General features: G+C 38.2%; 1 protein-coding gene across 2 annotated transcripts; it reads right to left on the reverse strand.

Moving 5' to 3' along the window:
* Nucleotides 1-622: 622 nt before the first annotated feature.
* On the reverse strand, nucleotides 623-26,740 carry jakmip2 (janus kinase and microtubule interacting protein 2). Of its 2 annotated transcripts, XM_003446929.5 has the most exons (24): nucleotides 26,567-26,739; nucleotides 15,403-15,650; nucleotides 14,951-15,205; nucleotides 14,561-14,803; nucleotides 12,777-12,986; nucleotides 12,272-12,370; nucleotides 12,007-12,153; nucleotides 11,759-11,899; nucleotides 10,119-10,175; nucleotides 9,668-9,790; nucleotides 9,319-9,447; nucleotides 8,627-8,710; nucleotides 8,443-8,505; nucleotides 8,252-8,350; nucleotides 7,118-7,219; nucleotides 6,933-6,986; nucleotides 6,784-6,849; nucleotides 6,627-6,695; nucleotides 6,032-6,109; nucleotides 5,771-5,821; nucleotides 5,203-5,355; nucleotides 5,018-5,083; nucleotides 4,618-4,694; nucleotides 2,920-3,055 (listed from the first exon to the last, which is right to left on the reverse strand). In XM_003446929.5, exons 2-23 carry the CDS (start codon nucleotides 15,529-15,531, stop codon nucleotides 4,644-4,646), a joined length of 2,469 nt encoding a protein of 822 aa, XP_003446977.1. In that variant the 5' UTR covers nucleotides 15,532-15,650; nucleotides 26,567-26,739; the 3' UTR covers nucleotides 2,920-3,055; nucleotides 4,618-4,643. The 2 variants fall into 2 exon arrangements, with proteins under 2 accessions (XP_005452597.1, XP_003446977.1); XM_005452540.4 differs by lacking the exon at nucleotides 4,618-4,694 and having other exon boundaries at nucleotides 623-3,055; nucleotides 26,567-26,740.
* Nucleotides 26,741-27,579: the final 839 nt, after the last annotated feature.

Consider the following 27,579-nt stretch of genomic DNA (forward strand, 5'->3'; position numbering starts at 1 on the left):
GAAACTGGAAAGCTGAAGCCTTCAGTGTCATCTTCTTTAAAGTAAGAAAATGACTCAGCAATGCTCAACCAGACTTTTTACCCTTTAATATTAAACAACTTAGAGAAGCTCCACTAAACATGATATTCTGTCAAGGATTTCTGTCCGTTTTTGAGCTGTACGTGCTCGGAGAACAAAGATGTGAGAAAGCCACCCACCAATTACAGCTCAAAGCCTGCGCTCTCTTTTTATGAAGGGGAAGGAAATCTTGTTACAAACAAAACCAGTGTGAGAAAAAGATGTTTGACACGATGATACGGGGAGATATAGAAATTCCTGACTTTGGAAATAGTATGGAAAAAAGAAACAGCTTTTGCTAAACACTTAAAAATATTTGAAATACATAATAAAGCAACAACTAATTGAGCGTGAAAATGGCAGATTACATGTCATTAAAAAAGGAGTGTAAAAAAAGCAACTGTTTTGCATTTTATATTTTTTTTTAACAAATTTAAAGCAGGAATACAGTGCATAAATAAAGAATATTTTAGCAGTCATTCCTCTTGTAATGTACACTTTCAAGACAACATCCCAATCAGTGTTTGTAATTAAGGTGCAGAAAGAAGACAAATTAGTCTTCAAGGTCATAGGCCATATTTTTTTATTAGATTTTTTTTTTTACAGCATTACTTTTTTTTTGTTTATCAAATAATCTAAATGAAATTAGGAGGGATTATATATTCTCCTTGGAAGACAGACAGAAGAAGGAGAAAAGAAAATCTCTGTAAAATAAAAATAAAAATGAATACACATTACATGTAATGTCACGCATTACATTCTCGTAATGTATATTTGTGAGATACATAAATGACCTGGAAAAGAAAAAAATAGATTAAACATGGAAATACGGGCAGAAAAAGGGGGGAAAGTGCATTTAAGGCAACTGCTGTTGAGTTTGCACAATATTTTCAGTCACCCCCCTCGATAAGTTAAAGTGAATGTGCTGGGCTGTAGTTACTGTGTAATGAGATCCAATGAGAAGATACCCTCGGCCTTACAATAGGTGATTCGATGGCAGATACAGTAGCTCGGGTAAAAAGGGGAGCAGGCAGAGTATTAGTAGTAAATATTTTAGGGACTGGGCAGAGTCAGCTTGGCAGGAGAGAAGTGAAGCAGGTGTCGTGTTGCATTCACTTTCTCCTGTTTCCTTTTGGGGGAAGTGGACACCTAAGTGGCCAGCAGAGTTTAGCAAAACAGGGGCATTAGTATCAAAGATGTTTTGGTTAGTAGAAAAAGAGGAGACCTGCAGTTTTCTTGGGATACAGGAAGGACTGATTTATCATTTTTTCCTTTCATCCTTACAAAATTCAGAGTATGGAATGAAATTTTGCCCAAAAAATAGAGACAACATAACTGTTACATGTTGTTTTGTGACCAGAGCTCATCGGAAACCAGTTTGAAATATTTACAAGTTTGGTAAAAGGTCATGTTTCTTTAAAGGGCGAATTGGGAAAGTCGCACAGGTGACAGCAGCACCCCCTGCTGGCCAACCGGAGCAACACAATATAGACAGTAGGACAACAAATCCAATACACGGTATGTGATAAAGGATGGGGGGGAAAGGAAAGGGGTGGCAAATATTTATATTATTCCACATTCATATTAAAATTATTTTTTTCATTTATAATTTTCAAGGAAACAATGTTCATCTTTGCAGCCATCACCACAATAAAACAGAGCAATTTACACCCTTGTCAAGTCATTTCTAAACTGCCAAGTACATCAACTGTTCAAGCTGCATCAGAGAATAAACAAAAGTTTCCACTATTCACAGAAAAAAGGGGAGACTACATGAAATTATTCAGACACATGTACATATTAACAATGTATATATTACAATACAGAATGGGGATGTTTCCTCTTGGGCTGTCAGTGGTAGGAGCTGTAAAAAAAAACCCAGAAAGGAGGAAAAACAGACAACCAGGGGGTAAAGCTTTTACAGTCTGCTGGCTTTTGAGAAAAAATGAAGATGCAGTTTGACAATCCTTATGTTCTCCTGTACAGATCCAGGCTGAGTGGAGCTGGATCCAAGTGTGGCATTTCTCCCAAAATCTATTTTCACCTTCCTTCACTCAAGTCTGTTATGTGTGTCCAGTGAAGACATGTCAACCTGAGTGTCCCGTATCTCCCATTAGTGTCTGTACACACCAGCTTCTGCAGTGTAGCTGTGTCCTTTTGCAGACGTGACCTCTGGAGAGTGCAAGCAGTGTGTAAGCACCATTCTCTGAACAGCAATGTCAGGGCAGTTGGTTGATGAAACCAGGTCCCGAAAGTTCCTTGTTATAATCTGACCTGAGACCAGCACTGTTTAAATGGCCTCTGCGTGCGTAAGGCCCTGAGTTGGCTCGCTTCAGTTCACCGGGTGGTTGCATTCAAGAAGAACTTCTTTTCAGGTTTGAACGCCAAAAAAACAGAGGGGGAAAAAGAAGAGCGGCCTGTGGTCTGGTGGTTTGTTTTCCTCGTTGTTTATGAGCTCTCTGTCTGTTTATATTCCCACTGGGGCTAAATGTTGGTCAGTGATGTATTATTACCCTGCATGGCAGAGAGAACATATCCCAGGCTTTGGTTTTTAAATTGTCAAAGCATGTGTTTGCATCTGCATATATCTGTAAATGCATGTGTGTCTGAAAACTATTTATATGTGTGTGTGTGTGTGTACGTGTCTGAATGCACTATATCTGTTTTCCCAATTGCCTGCCATTCCTTGCAGTCTGTTACAGTATTCTCAGCTGCTTGGAGAGATATTTAATGTCCAACACGGCTCTAAAAATATCATCCTGGGCAGCAGGATGAGAACCAACCTCACCCGGTTAAAAAACAATATTAATAATAATAATAACAATAATAATAATAAATCTGAAGTGTGATCCGACCAGCACACAATACATCCAGCTATACCGACAGCAGTCACTGATGTTATGACACGAGCAGCCACTGCTACACACACCGTTTCACACTTGTCCAGAAAATAAATAACACTGCAGTCACAAACAAGATCCCCAAGCTGACATACCACCTGAGAGAAAGAGAGAGACAGAAGTCATGAAAGATTAGATTAGAACACACAAAACGTGCAGCATGTGGCACATTTTTATCATATTTAGATATCGGTATGCTCAGTCAGTAGCAGTAGAGTAGCCCCTATGTCCTAAAGATTATAATCTCTGTACTCAGCTGTCTCTCATGAGAATATTAGAATTTTACTACTAATTGTTTTTGCTTTACACTCTACGACTAAACTCACTGGCCACTTTATTAGGTATGCGTTTCTAGTGCTGCACTGTGGTCATAAAACGATGGATATGGTAAGCAGCAATATTTAGGGAGACACTTGCGTTGAAGCAATCCTCAGTTCGTACTATAAGGCAGAAAGAGTGTCAAGAAAATATCCCCCACATCATTACACCATCAGCAGCAGCCTGTACTGTTGATATAAGGTAGCATGGTATGGTTTCAAGTTGTTTACACCAAATTTTGACCCGAACCTCCAAATGTTGCAGCAGAAATCGAGTCTCATCAGATCAGGTATTCTTCTACTGTCTAAGTTTGCTGAGAACGTGCAAGATGTAGCCTCAGTTTCCTGTTCTTAGCTGACAATAGTGGCACCTGGTGTGGTCTTCTGCTGCTGTAGTCCATCCGCTTCACGTTTGGCATGTTATACACTCAGTTCAAAGTCATTCGAAGTCACTTAAATCACCTTTTTTCAGCAACCTGATGCTTGATTTGATCGTCAGTGGGTCGTCTTGAACATGTCTACAAACCTAAATGCAATAAGTTACTGCCATGTGATTGGAAGATAAGTCACTTGTGTTAATGAGTGATTGAAGAGGTGTGCCTAATAAAGCGGCCGTTGAGTGTTCTTCCCAGTATTCTTTCCAGTCAAAGTGCTTTTCTTTTCTTTTACACCTCTTGTAAACCAACTGTAAAATTTCTAACCTTCCATGCACAAACAGCTGAGCAGCAGAGAACAAACCAGAGCGAAAAGGTTAGTGAACACTGGACTTGTTATCTTCAGCTAGATGGGAACATGAATTTTTTCTCCATATATTGTTTTTATATCAGCCATAATAAATTAATTTAGTGGTAACTTTAGTTTTAGTCTATAAAAAACATGAATTGCTGGGTGAAAAACAATCATCTAGAACAATTCACAAACCCCAAAGGGTTTCTGCAATGCAGGTATAAACAATGGTTATAACCAAAGAGTTGACAATGAAGAAATATATGATGGATGGAAAGGTGCTCATGGTATCTGCTACCAAGACGGTAAAAATGGAATGTAAACATGGAGCGAAACACAGAAAACATGGAAAAAATATCACAAAACTGTAACAAAACTACATAGGTGGAAAGATGACGAGAGTATAAAGAAAAAGAAATGACAGATGAAGGAACGGTGGGAGAGTGTGCAGACCCGGGTCAAATCTTTTCTTGATTCTGAAAGACACAGAGCCACCCAGTGGTCAATTTGTAAAACTGTTTGAGGTTTATGGCTTTCCTCAGTAAAATTTTTAACCAAGGTCAAAAAGAGGGATGGCAGTGATTTGAATTTTCTACCGAAAGCCCAACAGGACTCACCTCTGCTACAGGACACGCCAAAGACTTCAAGGCCAAAGGATAAAGGCAAGAGAAAAGAACAAGAACAGAAACAGAAACTATAGGAAGGAAGAAAGATGAAGGAGGGACAAAGGAAGAGAAGAAGAGAATTAGAGGAACACTTGAGACATGTTAGTCACAGCAGGGACAGGAACAGAGGTTCACTGTGCAGCGGGCGTGGCTCATTGTGAATTATGAAATCATATTTATGAATATCACATGCTTTCAGATTTGAGGCAGATTCCCTCTTTATCTTTTCTACTAAACTATCAAAATTCAATTAGTGTTCCTTTATGAGTGTATAGCCAAGCTGCTGATCATGAGAAACTAGATCATTTCTGCATCCAATTGTTTTCACATTAGGCCATCAAACACATCCTACCTTTTCCTCCAGGTCTTTAATCTGCCTCCTCTGGATTTCTGTCTTATCTTCAAGGTCACGAATTCTCTGCAATCATTTAGAGAGGGGAAAAAAATAATAACAATACCAGTATAAAGCATGTGACCTACTTCCACACAAAGCTCTACTGTATCATCAAGCAGCCACATTTACAGACAGCAACAGACCTGATGGGCCTGGTGCAGAAGTTCCATCCTCTCCTGGAGGATCTGGCAGTCGTATTCTCGACTCTTCCTCAGCATCTGCCTCCTCAGCTTCTCCACCGCCGTCCGCAGCTCGTCCCTCTGAAGCTCATCCAGAGGCTCGCCGTACTTTATCACCTGGTGAAAAGAAGACAGGTGTGAAGCACAAATACTGGATTGTGATTTGAAAGACTCCTTACACCTCCAATGTTACTGCTCTTTATCAGCTTTAGTGAATCATAAGACTCCTTGAGGGCTTGTAGAAGCCTTTTTTGTTTCTTTATCTCTGTTAATAATCTCACACCAGTCATTTGTTTACCAAGAACTAGCTGTGCCAACAGCTTTGATGATCCAAATTAGTTGGGAGGAATTTGGCATTTCTTATCTTAATTAGATAAACCTCACCCACTGTATCAGATGACTGTGGTGACATTTCAAAAGATGGGTGAGACTCAACAAAGCTACAACTGTTTTTGTTTTCTTTTGCCTTTTTTGGGGGTAAAAATTTATGGCTGTACGGCAATGCATAAATACATGATGGCAAATAAAAGACCTTGTCTTGCTGCAGGGCGTTGTATAAGGTTGCTTCCAACTCCTGGATTTGCTGTGAAGAGAAGCAATGTAGAAAAGTGTTGTTAGTTAAGTTTGTAAGAACTTATTCACTTATCTTCAAACGGCTACACACCTAACAATACTGTCGCGATTCTAATCATAAGAATTATGTGTCACCTTGGGAACTGAAATTTAGACCCCAAATAAAACGAGGCACTGTTTTCTCAGCCCCAGATGTACATGAGACAAAAAACACACCCACCATGTATGCCTGATCCAGGGCCTGTTTTCTGTAGTCCAGCTCCTCTTCCAGATATCCTTTCTGTTTGCAAAACATCTCCTGTACACATGGAGCATATTAGGACCAGTGTTTAGCAGAGAAAGAAGTGATAACATGAATTTAAACCACATCCTAACATGTGGTTTAACTGTTTGAAACTATAGGATATGGATCTGTGAAGAAAACCAAACATCAATGGCATATTTTTTGTTTGTTTGGTTTACTAGTCATAACTTACAGGAAGGATCTGGGTACAATGTGGAATATTCAATAAACCATCGTCATTATTTCTCTTTTTTCCTTTCCTATTTATTCTTTTTTTTTTTTTGAGCCCAATGCCACTAAGTAACATTTAACGCCTCCCTGTTAAAGTGTGGTGCAATGGTGCAAGTCTAGAACTTGATGTGCAGCAGGCACACTGTGCTTCAAATACTGGTTATGGAGCCTCTTCGGGTGTGGTGTGACTTTATCTAAAGAATGTTAATTAAATGGCTTAAAGGCAGAAGGTTAAGGAGAAGAATCAGTCATATCACTAATCATAATCATGAAACAAAGTCTGCCCCTTGTTGTGTCCCACCATCTCTATCTCCAGGTCCATCATCTTCTGGTGCAGTGCTGCCTCTGTCCCTTCAATCTGTTGAATCCACTGGAAAATAACAAGCAACAAAACATGATTTATTAAACCACAGAACAATCTGATGTTAATTTAAACACAATGTAGCTTCCAGCCTTACCTTTTCCGCAAGTGACAAAACAGTGCTAGCCTGAATAATAGCCACTTGCTCCTCGTTCCTTAAGTTCTGCACAAAAAAGACAATCAAACCTTAATAATGTAAATGTTTTAGCGACGGAAAATGAAATGTTAAGTTCTGTATGAATTTACCCCGTTGTCTCCGAGGATATCCAGCAGTTTGATGAGATCTGGTATGCATACATCCTGTGGAAAGAACATAATAAAACTGATTAGGGGGTAAATACATATAATTTCCTTTAATATTTAATCTTTACTGTTTTTAGCTACTTAACAATAAATTATGATAAAGCATCAGAGTCCTTCTCACTGCGCACCTTAACTCCTTCCTTCATACAGTAGATCTGCAGTGCACTGACTCCCTCAGAGAAAGGATGCATCCTCAAATGGTTGAATGGAGGAGACCTCCTCTCACGCTCCTAAAACAGCAAAAAAAACTTTTTTATTATGCAAAAAGTCTTCTGCAAGCCTCCTATGAATTATAACAGCATTATAACATAATATCTATCATAGGAGCCTAAAATTAATATTTAAATCAGGAGAAAAAAAAAACAGGACAAGTGACAGTCTTAAGTTCTAATGATGGATTATATCAGTCCCTATCAGTGATTCTCTTTGCATGCTTGAGGTTTAGTAAGCGGCACTGTCTTTGTTCAACTACAAAGTTTCTAACTTGGTTCACAAGTTCATTGCAAACGCTGTCATCTGACTAATGACATGCCAAACCTGACAGCAGCGCTGGAGGTTTTTAGTTGAAACCGAGGCTGAATCACTTTGATGTTGCCAGAGGTGAAATCAGGTGAATGTGCACAGCACGTCCGAGCAAGAACTTTTCCTCTGTGTTCACTAGGTGGCAGTTAAAGCCTTCGTAAGGTGCTGTCAGTCACTGCACCGAAGCGAAGCCAGAACACAGAAACCGCTGTCAGCTGGTTATCGAGCTTGGAAATCAGAGACTCTTGGAGCCATTCCAAGACATGAGGCATGCACCCTGTTAAACAACGATTCTGCTCTTCTCCACAGTCCTCGAGTTAAAGCAGGGATTAGGTTGTGTTGTTCTTTTAAAACCTCACTGTGTCCAACTCAAAGTTTACCTTGTACTTTTACAAAACTATATAATCCCCAGCCTTCAGAAAAAATTAGATAATTTCAGACAACATTTCTTTTCCCCTGTAAAGTGGCTACAGTCTCTCCTGATTTGCCGTGAAATATTTCACTGTGGTTTAACTCACTTTAATATAATCTATCAAATGTAAAACCAATGTGGCTGCTTTAATCATCAAAGTGTTGTTTGTGTTAATTACACTAAAATCACTTTTTCTCAGCTCTTGGGAAAGCAAAACGTTTCTAACTCAGTAAAAAACACACAAGTTATTTAGGCTCACCTGATTATTAGGCACAAACATTCACAGACAACCCTTATATTACTTGGTAGAAAACTCTTTGTGACGTACCTCTAGCTCCAGTATCCTAAACTCTAACAGTTCATTTTGGTCTTTGGAGTCTTGAAGCTCCTGCTGCAGCCGATTACAGTCTGAGTCCAACTTCTCCACCTGGGCGCCACAAAGTATCAAAATGAATGTGTCTGTTTTTATTTCCACTTTTTTATTGTAAACTGATTATCCCAAAAAAATGTGAGTCCAACCTTTTCTAACAACTCCTGATTCCTTCTTAGGAACAGCTGCTTTTCTTCAACCCATTTGGAGTCCTGATTGGTGGAAAGGTACACATCATTTCATATATTTATTAAACAAATATGGTTATTTTTTTCAATCCCCTCATACACACATGCAAACACCTTCATTCGCACGTGTGTTTATGCATCCTACCTGTCCCTTCAGGGTTAGTTCCTTCTCCAAGTCCTCTATCTTGGCTTTATACCTGAGAACCTCTGCTTGGAGCTGTTCGTGAGCCTGAACCAGGAGCAAAACAGATGTTTTTCAAATCTTGTAAGATTTTAATTTTTGTCTGGCATTCACTCCTGACTGGAGTTAGCCTCTATAATGGGATCTGTTTAAAGCCACACCTAAAATTTCAACCCAACATACAACGTACATAATGTCGCTATATGCAGACATCAAAAGAGAATGACTTAAAGGTCTAAAAGAATGTTTTGTGTCCTGGTCAAGCATGGGACATTACCCAATCAATGACGGCAGCTGAACTAATTAAAAAGTACATCTCACATCCACATGATGTGGCCACGAACAAAATGACTCTTTCACAGCCTCATACAATAGAATAAATGTCAAAAAATGATTTTTTAAATTGTGTGTTTAGATGAATACTTCAGACTAGTGGTAATCAAATTCTCGATAACTGAATTTCTCACTACTAAGGCAGCCAATGGGCAGACGTAACCTTGAATGAACCGTGTTCTCAATTGTTGCATCTCCAACTTAAATAATCCTTGGGGGGACATAAGAATTTTTGGGGCATTGTAACTTTACAGTTTCAGACTAGATCAGAGGTTTCCAGACTAACTGAGCAGTAACTAATTAATTAATCTTTATACATGTACCTTAGCTTCGATTTCAGCATCCAGTAGGCCTCCTTTCTGTTCCTGCAGCAGGGCGTAAGCTCGCTGTAAGGCCTGGTATTCCCTGGTGAGCTGACGGAAACGTAGCTCTGATTCCTCGTTGGCTAGACTCTTGATTGATACACACAGGAAAAAGATCAAAGGTTATGATTCTAAGAGACAGCATCATTATACTGATACATCTGACGAGCTAACATTACCCAGCTGGTATGACTGAACTAATTCGATGTTGATAGCAGAAGTTTAAAAAACACAATTGAAGCCCCTGATGTGAATATAAATAAGATCAATGCTAGACTATCTTTTGGATATGATAAATATAAACTCATACATCATCCAGGTCTTCATCAGGAGTAGCAGGAGTTCTGTCCATTCGAAATGAAGCCACTGAGGATGTCTCTGAGTCCATAGACTCTTCATCATACCCAAAGAAAGTATCAACCACGATATGCCTCTGCAGAAAATAAATACTAAAATATTTCCAGACCCCAAAATCTTTCACGATCAATACAGCAATCAATACACTTTTTTTTTCCTTTTGGTGCTTCACATTTAACAAAAAGCCCCATGTTTTGTGTAAATACTGTCAATTTTTAGTCTTGTTTCCTGCATTATTAACAGGTCCAGTGTTTCCTTCCACTCACTCATTTGTTTAACTACAGTTTACACTCTTATTGAAACAATCTGCTCAAACAGAGCTGACTTCCATACTTTTTTTTTAACACACACTTTCTACACAGGCTTTAATTTAAGCAGCCATTAACAAATTTAATTTATCCTACCTTTATCGGCCTTGAACTTCTTTTATGCCTTTTCTTTCTTAGGAGTTTTTCTCGGTCCTGGAAAATCAGACAGATGAACAACACACTTTAACACTACGACTAAAGACACAGTTACTTTTTTTGATTTTCTTTCTTTCGGCTACATCATCAAATTTATAGAAGCAGCAAAATTACAAGAGCTACCCTATACCAAAAGTGCTATAGGTGTGCAAAAGTCATGAGCCACCCCTCATTTCTTTATATTTGTATCCAAGGAAACAAAAAGTGGTCTTGAGCAACAGTTCTCCAGGCTTTCTGAATATCTGTGAATGTTTCTGAATGTTTACACATTGGTTTTTAACTTATTTTCAGTCCAGTACTAATTATTTTCAGATAAACTTTTCGTTTGTTTGTTTAAACACTTAACACTGACCTAAGAATCATCCAAGCATAGAAAAGGCACCTAACTCAATGGACAAACCAGTGATGCATTTCTTTAGTTGAATATAATAAAAAATGATGACAATAACACAGTTTGATAATATTTTTACACCAACGAGGTGATTCTCAAAGAGCTATGAGCAAAAACCTAACATATCTGGGCATGGTGTACCGACCGTGTATCCTTGAAAGAAATTAGGCAGCTGAACAAGTGAAGGACAAAAGAAGAAGTGGCAGGCCTAAAAAGGTTTCTGCAACAATATGTGAAACAGAAACAGATCCATCAAAGACCTGACACAGGATCTGAGATCCAGCTAGTCCTTCAGTTGATCCATCAAGCCTCATCAGAGACGGTCTCAGTGGAATAGCAGCTGTTTCCTTCTTAAGGAAGGGAAAGAGAAATTCCATCAATTTTGATTATGAATTGATGGAATTATATAACTTGAAAAGTATCATCGATATTTTTATTTACCACGCAATACCACCTGGAAAGGCTCAGACTGGCAAGAGCTTAATTTTATTTTCAGCATGATGATGATCCCAAACACACTACCAGTGCAGTAAAAGCATATTTAGATAGAAATGTTGGCCTCCCCAGAGTCCGGACCTCAACATTACTCCAGCAGTGTGGCATCATCTTGACAGGTAAAGCAACAAAAGGCAGCCAAATCCATAAGAGATTTGGGATGTCCTTCAAAAAGCTTGGAGAACTATTCCTGAAGACAAAATGATGGGTGGCTCAAGACTTTTGCAAAGTAGTGTACTACAGATGTGAACAACAAATATGTGGTTTTAGAATATGTGTGATTAAAACACCATCAAAATCAATGATTGTAGACAAAAAACTCATCTGAAATTCCTGCTATGGGTCATATTTATCAAACCCAAACATATAAACTGGGATAAGCTCTATACTGTGCTTGATTTTCTAGTTTTCTAGTAAGGATATGGTAATACATTTTCACAAGATTAACAAGCATTACACCAATTTTCAGCAAACTATGTCCTGTTTGGAACAGGTCCTTAGTGTGGGTCATCTTGACCATAATGTCGTAATAGTTCATTAACCTCTGAGAATACTTTCTTTTCATATGAATCTATCTGACCTAAGCAGAAAGATTCAGTGTTGTATCAGGCCTGCGTCAAAATGTTAGAGCATCACAGCAAGAAGCCTAACATGGCTTACTTGATAAATTACTGAAACACTATAAGAAACATACTCTTGTCAGTTCATCAATCATGCTTTGCTGCTCCAAGACTTGAAGCTTGAGAAAGGCTATTTCCTGGTCATCATGGGCTTGGTCCAGGTCATTGAGAGACTTTAGCTTCTTCAGTGGAGGATGAGAGTTTATCCTCTCCTTCTGCAGATTCACAAAAAACACAGAGAAATGTCCACTGAGATCACACTATCCAACTGTAAGTCAGCGTGTGTATATACAGAATGAGGCTACTGATACTTTGTACAGACCATCTCAAGGTTTTCTTTCATCAGGCTCTTGAGCTTCTCCTCCAGCTTCTGGATCGTCTGGGTCAAATCGTCATTCCTCTTACTCAGCAGCTTGTTCTTGTCCAGCAGGGGCTTACACTGCTTCTCTGACTCTCGAACACGTTTCAGCTGGTGGGGGAAAAAAAAAATCATAAATTTAATTTAAATGGTTATTAAGGAAGCTGGGAACTTTCAAGGAAAAGCAGAAACATTAAAAATGAATTTAGTTTCCTGAATTTCATCGTACCAGTTCATTCCTCTCATCCCCCAGCAGCGAGTTGCGGTCCTCCAGCTTGCGTATAGTCGAGTTGAGTTCAGCCATACGCCTCTGGTTTCTCCTCATGTCCTGAAACAAACAAAATGCAATCCTTTATCATTTGATCAATCAAGTCACAAGTGTGAGGAATACGTGATGTAATGGACTGCAAAACAGCACAGTCCATCCTGTCTTGTAGTGGTTTTGTTTTGCACTGATTAAAATTAAATTATAACTTGGAGTTGATTCATGTGTGGACCGCCCCTCTCTTATAGTCTTTTATAGTCTGGCACTTACAGAAATGCATAAGTGTGTACATGACATGGTTTCCATTTTGACTACTAGACTTTTAAAACAATCTAAACCAAGTGCACTCAAGTGCTTCAGCAAAAGTAATGAAGTGAATTCAAGAAGTAAGACAGTTTCTTTTAAATTAGCAGTTTAATATTATTTGTTTTAATTCCCTGAGCTGCTTCTCGATGGTTTCTCTACTTACTGGGCTGCCACAGTGCTCTGCACCATCTCCAGCTCTGCCTGGAATTTCTCTTTTCGGGCTTCCCAGGCCACACTCAGCCTCCTTAACAAGGAATAACTGTTCATCCAGGGCATCCTTCTGAAGCTGCAGCTTCTGTAAGTAACCCGATGTCGATTCCAGCTCTTTTTCCAGAGCGAAAATGGTGCGGTCCTTACCTTTGATTTCGTCCACCTGTGGTGTATGAGAAGGAAATGGAAACATCATTAAGTAATGGCTGAAAGGAAGGCGTTTTATTTCCGATGCTATCCTAATTGTTCCCATTACCGTTTATGACATTATGATCAGAATTAGGGTTTTAAATGTTAGAACAGAAAGATTACTATGATTTTTGCTTGTATTTTCTTTTAATGTATTTCTAAAAAACTAACAAACAACTGTAGAGAAACCAGACCCACTTATACAAGTAGAGAGGAACAACAGACCCATAAATGTTTTTATGCTTGTACCGTGAAGTAATTACGAGAAAATTGACATTTTTTGAAAGTGCAGTGTTTATTGAGCCTTCTGATGAAATTTTAAAATTAAATAAATATAATATAAATTTGAATATATGACTTTTAATTTGTATTATTTTTGCTACATTTGGCATTGTCATGCAATCTATCACTAAAAGAATTTATTGCACAAATTATTTTGCAATTATTTTGTTATTTTGTTATTTTCAGGGCTTAATCAGTATTTTTAAAGCTTGTTTTAAAGGTGTGAGAGGATTTTATGCAGATATTTTAATACCATGTTGTTGTTGTTTTTTTATTGGCTAAATAAAAACTAGTTTTAGGCATTTCGACTGACAGATAAATTACAAAGACTGCCTTGATAGCGATTTGGAGGGAAATTTACAGCATTAGATTTGTCCATAACTAAACTCTCTCAGCACCAGGTTTCTACGTTATGCAGGTTACAAATGAAAATGTTTTCCCTGCTGCTCTTTTGTTCTTACATAGGTTGCATTAAACACAAATGTAGCTCATTTAAATAGATAAAAATCTACCCCGCTCTTCTCTATTTCACTCGCACTAAAGTGCAGACTACTGTATACTCTGTTGTAGACACAGACTAGCTGGAAAAACTAGTCAAGTAACGATTCCTGTTAAAATTCTTTGAAGACTTCTCGAAGCCTCCTGAGGGGTTGAATGCATTATAGAGTTGTGTCTACTAAAGCTCAAACAATAAAAGATTTTAAAGAGTATACCAACACTGATTTTTGGTGATTTAAAAATCAGTTTTTTTTCTTTCAAACACCCAAAACATAAATAGATTTCCCTAACATTTTTTATGTGTAGTTATTTATGAGTCCTAAGATAACATGACAATGCAATTTTAAAATCTTCTTGTACAGTAATAACACAATAAGTCATGGGTTACTCGTTTATGGTTTTTATGACTCTGCTCAGATCAGCTGGTTTTGTGTTGCCAACACATTTATTGATTTTACTTTAATTTTCATGTATCGAAGAGTATAAATGCAGATACCAACATAATGGCAAATAGCAAATATCGGCTGATATGTCGTCTGACATATTGGTGAGGCCAATATATCAGCAGGACAAATATATCAGTCAGGACTCTAAGGTCAATGTACATGACTCTGCATAGTGACAAAAAATTAGCAGGCTTTTATTGACACCTGTAAGTCACAGACTCACGGACGCAGAAATTGTGACATGCTCATTATTCATATGTTGAAGATATATCTGAAACCTGTTACTAGTTTTACAGTGGTTATTTGCAGTGACTGTTCATACCAGTCTGCGGATGTCTCTCTCACAGTCCCATTTGATCTTAGAGATCTGCTCCTGGTGCTGCTGGTGCTCCACCCGCAGGTCCCCAGCCTTCATCTTGTCAGCCTGGATCATGTTGCTGAGAGCCTCGTCAGTCTGCTTTTTAGCAGCCTTCAGCTCTCCTATCTCCTGCAGGAGTTTAACTCTCTCCTGGTCAAAGAAACGACGTGCGTCCTCCTTGGCTTCAAGAGTCAGTGCTGTGCGTACCTGAAAAAGTGAAGGCAGAAAGAAAAAGGTTGACTAGGTTGATAAGGGTTTTATTTATTTATTCTTTTTACATTTTTCTGAAACACAAGTAAGTGTAGGGTGGAATGAAAATCTTAAAATCTGTTTAACGGACATCTTTAAACTCACCTTCTCTCCGCTGCCATCACGCATGGCATTCAGTGCTGCTTTCAGCCTCTGGTTTTCCTGCTCTTTGATTTTAGCATGGCGGGCCAGTTCTTGCTCATGCTGCCGTGTCAGGTTTTCCCTGAGAGCCTGGAGCTCCTTTTGCTTTTCCTCATGCCACTTTGCCCGCTGCTCTGTTAGCATGGCAGTATGGCGGTGCTGCTCCTGCTCTCGCACCCGCTTCACCTCTTGCACCTTGTCTCGCTCCAGTTTGCTCACCTTGAGAGGAGCACAAAAGGAAGGGTTTGGTTATTTTTCATAAATGGCTACTATAAAAATTTCTCAAGCTGTCCTTGATGGTTCTGAACATTTTATCATTTAAACTTTAAGGTTTTAAAAATACTGTATTTACACAGAAAGTGGTCCAAGAGATAATAGTCCAGATAAATATACGTATATGAGATGTAGTACAGTACCTTGCATTTTTCTTGGTGCAGCTCTATCTGAATGTCAGTCAACTTGGACCTGAGATCTTCATTAGCTGCCTGTAAGGCAGAAATAAGGGCTTCGGGCTTCTCGCCCTTTGTACGCCCTTTCTTAGCCATTGATTCAAGAACTAGAGAGGCTGTTCTAATGCTTTCATTGAGACTTCATATAAGCTTTCCGAGGTGCTCCCAAGGTTTCCAGTTCCTCCTCTTCCTCATTCTCCTATTAGACACAAGGGCTTGGGGTAGGAGCAGAGACAAAAGAGTGACAGAGTTAGACAAAGCAAGTCCAGATTTACTTTAAACAGAGTATGAATAAGATTCTTGTACTTTGAAATCATAAAATCCTGGAAACATAGCAACAAAACTGATGTTTTGCCCCGTCAGACTTCAGACAAGCAAACCAAAAGGTATGAAATCACTGTGGGAATCACTGATTAGGTGAAATACAGTGCTTTAGCAAGCTTGCTACACTGTATAAGCCCAGATAAAAAACACTGGTCTCACCAGGATTAGGACAACCATGCATTGTTAACACCGCAAGAGCACATGGAGGAGAGAAAGGGAGGTGTTAATGCTAGGCTATAACCTAGCTAAAACCTAGCCCTAACGCTAAGCTCCTCAAACCCATTTCCACCACCAACTTGCTGGCTAACGAAGGCTATTTCATTTTTAGGTAATTATATAAAAATGATGAATGAAGTCTAATCTTATCTAATTTAATCTGAAATATTCAACTGAAAAATACAGTAACAAACTTGGGAACAGTGCATATTTGGGTTAAATCCTAACGCCAGTTAACAGGCTCAAAATGAAAACATGCACCACCTTAGTTTATTATCTTAACAGTGATAAACACTTATTGTTTGGTAGAAAAAACAACAATTATTAAACGTCAGTATAAATGGTAAAAATATAAATACACTACAATTTTGTTGGGCTTTTCAAGTCTGATTGACCACTTGGGACTTTTTACCGTATCTATCTATCTGTATCTATATGTCATCTGTTCAACATGCAGACACCACTGATACAGTTTTAAAACTACCAGCGTAGTAATTAGTGGTCAACCTCTACTTTCTGAGTAACAGTTACCCAAACAGTCATGGACCTACTAAACTCATTAGGACTCCCCTTGGGGAGACCCAGCTTTCTTGCAGTTTGGCCACATGCAGTTGAGAAGTTGTGGAATTAACATGGTAATCCTTCAAAGCCACACTGCTAGCATGGCATAAAAAATGGAGATGAGGCGTTTTTTGAAGAATTTAGTTCTAATTTGTTAATATTCAGATCTGCCAGCAACCCATTTAAGGTTAGGGATTAGGCTAATATTAGCCCCATGTTTATGGAATTTTGCACTTGGCTTACCTAAATGGAAAAGCTCATAATTATGACAATATTAACTTGAACGGCAACATCGGTTACTTTCTGATTTATATGTTTGAAACCTCCTGTGAGCAGTTTCCTCTGCACTTATGCAGATTTATCTCAGGAGCTCCTGCCTTTCTGCCTTCAAAACCATGTGAGAAACCTTGTCCTTTAACTGGGACCTGTGAAAGGAAAGCCAGAGTTGGTCCCTGTTTTTTTTCCTCACTTTGTGGCATAAAGCAGTTTGATGCCACTTCCTAGAAGTGTTTTGCTCTCAGCCTTATTGAATCTGTTATATTCAATATTTTTTTATGCCTGTAAATTCCGCATGTCCATAAAAAGCTACATAAAACCTTTTAGAACTGTAGTTCGTTGTGACTGTTGCTGGGTCAGCTTCTTTCATGTGCATTCGATTTCTTGTTTGACTACAACTGTTACTTACCTAGTTATAGTCACGGAAGAAGTTATACTCACTCATTAACATAACAAAACAGCAGTATACACAATACACACAATAGAAACATCATCATAATTTTTTCCTTTCAGTATGATGACCTACACATGCATTATGTTATGGTAAATCTCTAAGGTCATACAGATCCAGACAAAAAGAAGCCAATAATGACAATTTCTGTGGCAACAGATTTCCATTTGAGAAATTTCACGGTGTAAATAAAACCTGAACAAGCAAGTAGGAAGTGAAATTGTCCTGATCATATTGGCTGATTATCAAACCGAAGTGGTTTTGGAACAGATGGTTGTCTGGATATGCCGAGTCAGTGGTAATCCTTCCTGCCCCACAATCTGACTTTTGTGCTGTTTGTGCACAGCCTGAGCCTATTTTGTGACACTGCTGAAATTTTTAACTATTTAGCTGGATATTTGTTTTATTTTATTAGATATTTTTAATATCTAAAAATACCTTATGAAGAACACAGAAATAGATAGTCCCTTGATGATTTGGATGATGAAGGTTAGCAGTTATTAGGCTCATGTAATGGCTTTGCTGCTGTAATTCTTCTTAAATGGCATATATATATACATATACGTATGACTTCCAACTATTCATGACTTTGCCTGTTCTATGCAGATTCAACGACAGATTTATAGATTAAACTGGTTCTAAACTCTTTGGAAACACTGTTAGAAGGTCACGGTTTTATCACATTTGTAGAGACATGCAGACTGTTTTCCTCTAATACACTACACACAAAATGTTCATATGAAAGTGAAAAAGACTGTGCATCATCACAATGACTCACAAGGAACTGGACTACATCCCTCATAATCTGAAGTGGAATGACATAACATTGCTTAACAGATTTGACGATGCAGATTAGAGATGAAGTAATCGTCACGTTTAGTCCACATGGGCTCCTTATTTTGCAGTTAGTTTACAGTGCGGCTTTTCAGAAGTACTGCTGACGTTATTAAGAATCACTTCAGGAGGCTGTCCAAAGTAACACTAATGAAGTAGCAACAAGTAGCAACTTCAAAAATGATTTGCAATAAGAGTTCAGGACAGTTATGTAATGTACATTAGCATTTTAACACCACTGTCTGTAATCTGTGAATGAATTTGAAAATGTTTGCAGAGGAAACTTTGAGTTTGCATCTGCAGTAGATTTCTAAGTATGATGTGAAAGAGTAACCAGATTTACACCCTTAAACATGAAATATTTCAACAGACATTTTTCCTGCCAATTCAATTGTATATATATATATATATATATATATATATATTTTAATATTTAATTAATTAGATCGACTATTATGAAATAATTAAATATTTGGCCATATTAACAAGTCTCTATAACAATTTTTCCAGAGCCACAAGTGATGTGAAAAACACTTTATGGAGGATTTATGTAGTTTTCATGTTGTTTCGAAGGGAAACCAGGTTGCTTCTTCACCCATTGCGTGTGTTTTTGAACACAGAAAAAGCAAATGTTGACCGGAAAATATACATTTGATATAAATTTAAATTGGTGTATTGTACACAAGTTTTTATAATATGGAAAATACTAAGGCAGTTGAGGTACTCTACATTTACAGAAACACTTCCTGTTTCTTTGATATTCACCATGTTGTTATACAATGTACAACACTCTCCATGGTGGCATGAGTGCAATACCCATATATCAAAACTCTAACAGGCTGTTATCATTTCATCAGAGTCCACAGGTCTTCATCTGACAGGATGTGTATTTAGAGTGGGTTTAACATTTTAACACACAGCACTGAGCGAGCACAATCCTCTTCCATTAAAGGAAGTTTTACCCCAAGCCTGCCCCTTTTGGGGCGATCTGGCAATAACCATTCCCATACTTATTTCTGCTATTTCAAACATTTGTACACCTGGTGCTCATTTAATTTCTAAAAATAAAATTCAAATTTTTTTAAATCTGTAAAACATTAGCCATTCTTTAGACAATTAATATACAAATAAGTTAAAATGTACCACAGGTATGCTGGGGGGGGCAATAATAGTAATGCTGATAATTCATTGATAAGTCATCTCTTGTCATTTTGGTTAAGCTGACTAGACCATCATCACGCAAAGCCAACCGCCTCACCATGACTACTAATACTGTATTAACCTACAAACCATCCACAGAAGCCAGATACTGTTCTGGAGGAGTAGGCTAGATATGTATTTGCGATGAGCCTAACTCAATCTGATTGCAGTCACATTCCCCAGCAGGGAAATGATCTGTTGGCTAGCCAAATGAGCATTATTCACCCACACAGAGGAATTATAGGTCCCACTGCTCAGTGCAACACAAGTACCCACTTTCTAACCTTACAGACTTCTACTTCTAGTTTTCAATATATCACTTTCAGTATCAGGCGTCTTTGGTGACTCTTAACAAGATTTTTAGGGAAGGATTGTGATTCATGTTTCCTTGCTTGTTAACAAATAGCAGAAAAATCCTTCAGAGCTGTCATTTGTGATCTATATTTCCCTCAGGAACACCCAAGTAATATTCTTACTCAGCACTGTCCTCTTTTCCAATAAGAGCCAGTTTAATATTTAAACATGGGGTTTTATAGCGGGAAGCCTTGCATATAAAGTAAGAAATTTTTTTGGAAGCTGCTAAATGGCAGGTAATGGACAATTTAAGCTAGTATGAGCAAGCTTAGAGGCATCTCTAAGACTTATTTTAGTATTATATTATGATCAAATTATAATGCTGTGATTGAGGATCATCATCATAAAAACTGTAGCTCACTAGAACACTAAACTCTAAACCTCTATCTTATATTTGGACAAAGCTGACTGGTTACAAGCCATTTAGCAAATAATTCACGTTTTATTTGCATAAAAAGTTTAAATAGATTCAAATGAGGAAATAAATAAAACAATAAAGGATGCTAAGACAACACAAGACTCTTTTGTAAAGAGACAGATTTCAACCCTAATACTGCAAAAAAATTACAACTTGCTATGATTTTAAAAAGTGCAATGTTTATACTCAACATACTTCACACAACACAATCACTCAAAATCTTTACAACAATATTAGCAATCAACATCACACAAGACTAAGAAACTATATAAAAGAAAATCTTAGAGTATCAGTACCTTATACAAGCTTCCTGGTAGCTGTCAAAACTAACTGTAAGAAACCCGACAGCTACAGCAGCCTCTTGGATAAGAAATGACATAACTGAGTAACACTTTATGGACTCACAGACTAACACAAGTTAATGAAAATGCATCTTTCATGCCAAGAAGGGTTTAGGGAACCAAATCTTTCAAACTCTGTTGACAGTATTCCTCTAAGAACTATTGAACACTCAGCAGATCAAGAAGATCAAGCATCCATCACAGTAGCATCACTTCAATAATACATTTTTAACTATAGAGATTTAACCATTATCTCTAAAATGTATAACTCATGTGAGCAAACCAGGATGCTAATGCTATGAGATCAAATATATGTGGTGAACATACCTCTTTAATCCACAAAGACCACTATTTTATGCATTTGTGACCAATCACGTTCACCTTCAATGCAGTGATGATATTTAAAACATGTTTCTTGGACTGCTGTCTATGTTCCCAGTGTTTGTAACGTATACAAGGATATCTTTATAGGTCAATACTGCATGGTAAGCAATCGACTTGAGTTATGTGGAAATGACAGACATGGAGATGCCTACCAAGTATAAAAAACCCCTTTAAAATACTCAACAGCAATTTCTCCAACAATTAAATGGTCCACAATTCTAATTCAACAATTGTTTAATTGCACTTGAACAAAGATGGACATTTATTTATTTTTGTGTCAGTTGATTATTTGAAGTTTTTAACAGGGTCCTAAATATTGTTGATATAATAAAAAATATATGTTTAATATCGATTAGAAATCAAACTTACCAAAATATTTTGTCTCACAGACAGATAGCAAAAGCAATTATTTTGTGTCACAGTACTACTGTACACCTGACAAGCAGAGGGTAAAGTGAGATTTGGCAGATGTGAAAAGATTGCGTGTAGCAGTGTATGGGGAAAAGAACCACCTAGAAATAAGTCACACTAATTTTCATTGTGAGATTTGTTATGTACAGGCTGTCATCGACTGACCAGTCCTGCTGCTGCTTTCAGATTCTCTGCTCTTTGTGGATTTAGTCAACTGAATTCAACCAAATAAGCAAGGTTACATGAGCTATCGTGGCTGCTTTCCAACACCTAGACAGCATAAAGCTAGTGCAAAAAAAAGGATTTGGCAAGTGAATCTAATCAGTGTCATCACCTTAAATTTAAAGTGATGTCTGCAATCCTAGATGTAACCTAACACTGGACATGAACACCACAGCCACTCTGCATCCAACATATAGTGGTGCATTACTGGAAACTTCACCGCAGTCTTTCAAGCTAGCGACTTCAGCCTGCTCTAAACGACAACCTCTGAAAAACACAAAGTTCTTATACTTCACTTTGTTTGGAATGACTTTCACAATATGAAAAAAAAAAGAAATTTGCAACATTATGTATAGATCCAAACACTACAAAATGAATTAGGACATTACAAGAAGCTTTAAAATTCCAGTTTTTCAAATGTCCTTGCAGTCTCTACCTTTGAAAACAATCTCTCATCTTTCACGCCTTTCCTCACTTTCTTACATCTTTCTCCATCCCTGAAAATGTCACAGATGTTGTAATGTAATAGATTTTTTTTCCACTCCCTGAAAAATAAACCGACTGTACGTCTACCTATAGCAGACACGCTGTGGCAAGCTACATTAAAACATGTTTTTGTGTTTGGTGATATTTGCTTTTTTAAAAGTTCCATATGCATTTACCTCACCTAAGAAAAACTCCTTTTACTGTATTATGCATAAATCCCCCTATCAGGTTTAGTTGCTCTTTAACTGAAGGTGCCAGAATGCCATTAATAACTATTAGCCCAATATCCACTTTCCTTTTTTTGGTATAATTTTCATCAATTCCTGGAAGAGAAAAAATCTACATCTCTAGTGTCTAAATGCTCAACTATGGTTTCAAGCTAGTTGCTATTTTTGTCGGCTATTCGGTCCTAAACAAGTTCCAGGTGAGATTGAAGCTTCACTAAGAAATGCATATAAAACAGAAAAAGTCACAGCTGTACTGAGTGACTGCTACTGCCTTTTGAAGCTGTATGGTAAATGTGACATCTTAAAGACTTCTGGTATTCATTCTGAGGCAAATTTTAGACCACCTAAAAAAAATAATATTGTAACTGTCCAATTTCTAATGCAATACTGAGAAACAATATGGGGATCTAAATGTTCATGCAATTTGTTGCTGAGCAAGCAGAACAACAACCTTATGTGAGCTTTTCAATGATAGTAGGGGTCAGAAGCTTCAAACAGAGTTCATTAGAGTGTCACGACTAAGCCATGCAGTCAATACACTACAAAATACATTAGAATACACAGAGAGCTAAAACGTGAAAAAGCTCTAAGGAACTGCACAGCTGGACAATGACCTGGGAGTTTTAAAGTGTGATGGCAGCATTCAGACTGGTCAAACACACACTAAAAACAAAACCATGTAAGTGGAACACGTTTTGTAGTAATAGTACTGTGATGACTGGGAGATACGATTGGTAAGTCTTAACTAAAACCATCCACGCTCACAGGAACTGATTAGCATGGACAGATTTTTTTAATATGAAAAAAATAACTAAGAGTGAAATAGAACTGATGGCCCATTTCCTCTTTGCACTCTGAATGAGAGTGTATGTGCATGTATCATGGTGTTGGTGTATCAATGTGAGCTTGTGTGCATTAAATACTATAACACGAAGCACACTGGCACCATGACCCACTTTTGACTCCTCAGACATTAAATTTGGTTGTTAGCACTGGATTTTCCAGCAGACTATCAGAGGGAGCATTAGAAATACAAGCCGCAGCTTCAGTGTGACTGAAAATAGAGTTAAAACACAGAAATGATTGATGGTCACAAGGACGCATTTTTGCTTTGTTTGAACAATTGCTAGTGATTTAATGTTAACCTGGACTACATGCTGATTCTGCATATAGCAGTGTGTGTTACAGTTTTGCCAAATTCATTTAAATCAATGGCAGCTAATTCACTGCCATTGATTTTATGTATCATAAAGAGATTACATACATTTTTTTGCTCCAAAACGGGACCCTACTGATTTCTGCAAACATTTATTTATACAGTATGTGGTAAACAGTGCTCAACCTTGAAGATGACTGAAATAATCCCTGTATATGTAAACTTACTCTTGTGGTAAGGGCATGTAAAACACCTTGTCTTTTTCAGAAAACAGGTGTCACCACTACTTGTAGTGCATATCCTCACAGTAGTAAACAAATAAAGGACTATAAGCTTTTTACAGATGCGAGAATTCTGTGGATAACATCCTGAAAAGGTTAATTTTCCCCATATCGTGATTTTCTCAAAGCCTAGCCAAGCATTTTTTCCCTAACCCTGTCCAAACAGTCACATGGTTGGAAGTCTTTTGTTTAATATGTGCCACCACCAAGTCTTCCACCTATTAATGTGTATTTTTACACTGCTTTACTATGAACACTCGTAGTGCAAAGCTGAAAACATACATGCCAGCCACTTTTTAGGTACACATTAGTAGTACCAGATTGGACCACTATTTCATGCAGAAAATATCACATTAGCATCACACCACCACCAGCAACCTGAACTGTTGAGGATGAATGGATCCATGCTTTCATTTTGTTTACATCAAATTCAAACATTCGACAGTTGCAGCAGGAATCGAGACTGATCTGACCAGGCAACGTTATTTCCAATCTTCTATTGTCCAATTTAGATGAGCACATATGGGTTGTAGCCTCAGTTTGCTGTTCTTAGCTGACAGAAGCAGCACCTGGTGTGGTCTTCTGCACCCACAACCCATCTGCTTCAAGGTTCAAGGTATTATATGTTCAGAAATGCTCTTCTGCATACCTTGGCTGCAACAAGTGTTTGTTTGAGGTATTGTTGCCTTCGTTATTAGCTCTGTCTGTCCATTCTCCTCTCTAACTTCTGGTCCAGAGAACTGTGAATCTGATAATTCAACTGTCTTGACCATGTCTACATGCAGGTATGATGATGTGTTTCTCATATACATAATTCTCTGCCAAGTCAAAGCACACAGGAATAAATACTCTACTGCATGTTCAGTCATTCAATATGATTCATTAATGTCACAATCCACCTAACAGTTATCACTTAAGACTCAGATATATGATATGATATATGTAATATGATTTTGTAAATACAGACGGAACACTGTTGGGAGCTCGTGTTCCAGATGTGAAGCAGAAATCCAACCTCCTCCCTAATACCAGACCTAGACACACAGACTGATCTCTTTAGCAATGTTATGTCCACGTGTTTGTGACAGCTCAACCAACTGGCACTTTCAGCTTTATCTTTCTGTCATGTTCATTTTTCATCAAACACAATCTTGCATTTCAGGACTATTTTTGATTTAGTTAATCCCTGTTATGCAACCCTCTCAGTAAAACTTAGCTGGACCAATGCCAGTATTGCCCCAACATCGAGGGGCAAACTAAGTTTAATCAGTCTGGTTTAGAGCTGTGACATAATCTGGTTCAAAGTGCCATCACTTTGGCTAAAGTGAAGAAGAACTGTTCTTCTTGTTATTGGATTACATTTCAGTCCTGACCAAAAGATGCTTTCTAATCCATTTGCCTGAGGTCAAAATACCAACCCTGTGTATAAGCAGAGCTCTGCTAATGCTGGAAATAGTGCAGGAAATGGATCTAAATGACTATGGTGTACATCTGCTCCATGTTTAAAATACTTGGTTTTCTTTCCATTTTTTTATTTAATAATTCATATTTAAACAAATTAAAGTTCGAAAAAGTAAATATAATTCTAAAACAATAGTTGTATTAATAAGAGTGGGAAATAAGGTGTATCTTGCAAGATTAACAAATTGGAAAATACATTTGTTGAAACAGAAAACAGAAATGGTGGTTTGCATCATTGTTATTGCAAATTTTAATTTGTAATATTTCCTGTATGCCTGGCTAAATGTCCACAAACATTATAACATCTACAATACAGCTGTAATATGTAGTGATGGCTTGCAATTATAGTATGGTGTTAGCATTGACTGTTATGTTGAAGCTGCAAGCTTCTGTAGTTGTTCGGGATAATAAATTCCTCTTTATACCCAAAGTAATCCTTGATGATGCATGGATAAGATCTGAAAATAGGATTCTAGACTTAATGATACAGGGATATATATAACTATCTCACCTCTGCTCAGCTGGTTCTGACAACAGCAACATATTTAACAAATTTATAGAGCATTATTATTAGTAATAAGCCCACAGGTCAACCAAAGCAAAAAAAGGTCTCATCTCATTTTTTCCTGTTTTTGTCATCTCCTTTTGCCACATTTTGCTATCAGTGTTTTCTATTGGATGACTCTTGCATTTATAAAGCAATCTATAAACAATTAGCTTGTGGTCAGTCATTAGCCTGCATCTGCCCTGGCCATAAAACAATACTGTGACAAACACCTTCCCAGCTGGGGTGATGTCTGTTAAATCAGGCCAGTGTAACACCCTGAGGCAGTTGTAGGCTACAGACTCTGAGCCTCGATCTGGAGGCCCTGCCAACCCACTGTGGACTAGCATCCTCTTGCAGCATCACTGCAGCATCCTTTCCTTTTACGACACGGCCAGCAACGTGTAACGATCTGTCAAGCAGAAGAAGAAGGATGAAAAAAGGAAACCCACATCCAGAATTACTACACGTGCCTGATAATTATAGAAAAGGATGCTTATCTGGCTTTACCCAAAGGCACAAGCAACACCACCTGGGATCCTCACTGCACAACAATCACGGCTACCAAAAGCTCGAAATATGCTCGATGCAGCGTGAGCATCCGGCTCTGCATGGCGAGGAAAACCCCGAAGCGGACACAGGCTCCATCCCCGTCATCTTTAAAGGGTTTGCTGGTGTAGGCCGAGCTCTGCCACTTCCGACAGGCAGGCTAAATCTCTGCTGCCGGGCTAAATAAGACATGCTTTAGGGGTTTATACCACAGTACGCGATGGTGGCCTCTTCTCGCTCCAGTGTTACATTTATTTTTAAAGCGGAGGTGAGATTAAACAAAAAACAAAAACAGTCTTAACATCTCTCGCTTCGCTTCTGGGATGATCAGTGTGAGTCAAGCCAACAGGCCCGCTAGTCTCAGTAACTCCCAGTTCAGACGGTGATAAACCTCAACTACAGCAGCCACACTGCCGACAGATTTCATCGCCTTACCTCACAACAGATTCCCATCCAATGTGAAGACCTAACGGGTGAGAAACCACATCCATGGCATGCTTCCGTTACTAAATAAGAGAAACACAATCGCCTGCTATGGTCTCTGCATCAGCAGCAGCCCCGTACAATGAAGTGATGGCCGGTGGTGATGATGCTGGGAGCCCCGCCCTCCTGTCAGCGTAGCCAGAATGAGCTCACTGATTTTCAGCCCAGCCGGCTCCAGTAGCGCTGCAGTCCACCAGTGCAACAGCACTGCTGTACAAAACCTGCAGCTTTTCTTTGCCTTTAATTTTTTTTCCCAGTAGTTTGTTTCCCCGTATTTGCCAGATGACATACAATGCTTAGTTAAATTACATGCACGTCTTAAATACACAAATGTCTGGATGACTTCTAATTTTCTGCTTCTAAACTCAGACAAAACTGAGGTTATTGCACTCAGCCCTGAAAATCTTAGAAACACGGTGTCTAACCAGAGTCTAGATGGCATTACCTTGACCTCCAGGAACACTCTAATTAAACTTTGAGCCATTTTTGACCAGGCGATTTTCAATTTGCATATTAAACAAATGTGCAGAACCAAAGTTTAATTTAATATCCTTCTCTTCAGTTACCAGGTCTTGAATAATCACACCCCATTATATTTTAAAAACCTCATAGTACCTTACTGTACTAAGTTCTTTGCTCTCAGACTGCTGACTTACGTGTGGTTCCTATAGTTTCTCAGTGTTGAGTTTGCAGCAGAGCCTTCAGCTTTCAGGCCCATCTTCGGTGAAATCAGCTTGCAGTTTGGATTCAGGACACAGACACCTTTACTTTTATGATAAGGCTTAAAACTTTGCTTTTGGATAAAGCTTATAGTTAGGGCTGGATCCAGTGACACTGAATCGTCCCTAAGTTATGCTGTCGTAGACTGGGGGCTTAGAGTTTCTTCTTTGTTCATCAGTTTTTTACTTAGTGAATAATTTTTAACTCTCTTTTATAGTTTGTCTTTTCTCCAGTCTACCTCTGCT

Source organism: Oreochromis niloticus, linkage group LG10 (genome assembly GCF_001858045.2).
Source record: "Oreochromis niloticus isolate F11D_XX linkage group LG10, O_niloticus_UMD_NMBU, whole genome shotgun sequence".
Lineage (NCBI taxonomy): Eukaryota > Metazoa > Chordata > Actinopteri > Cichliformes > Cichlidae > Oreochromis > Oreochromis niloticus.

Excerpts from the sequence above, each read along its gene's own strand:
- jakmip2 (XM_005452540.4), bottom strand. The coding sequence starts at position 15,531 with ATGGCTAAGAAAGGGCGTACAAAGGGCGAGAAGCCCGAAGCCCTTATT. Across the intron at positions 12,371-12,776 it reads CAGAGCACTGTGGCAGCCCA|GACATGAGGAGAAACCAGAG; the intron begins GTAAGTAGAGAA and ends TGTTTGTTTCAG. Across the intron at positions 7,220-8,251 it reads TTAGGATACTGGAGCTAGAG|GAGCGTGAGAGGAGGTCTCC; the intron begins GTACGTCACAAA and ends TTGCTGTTTTAG.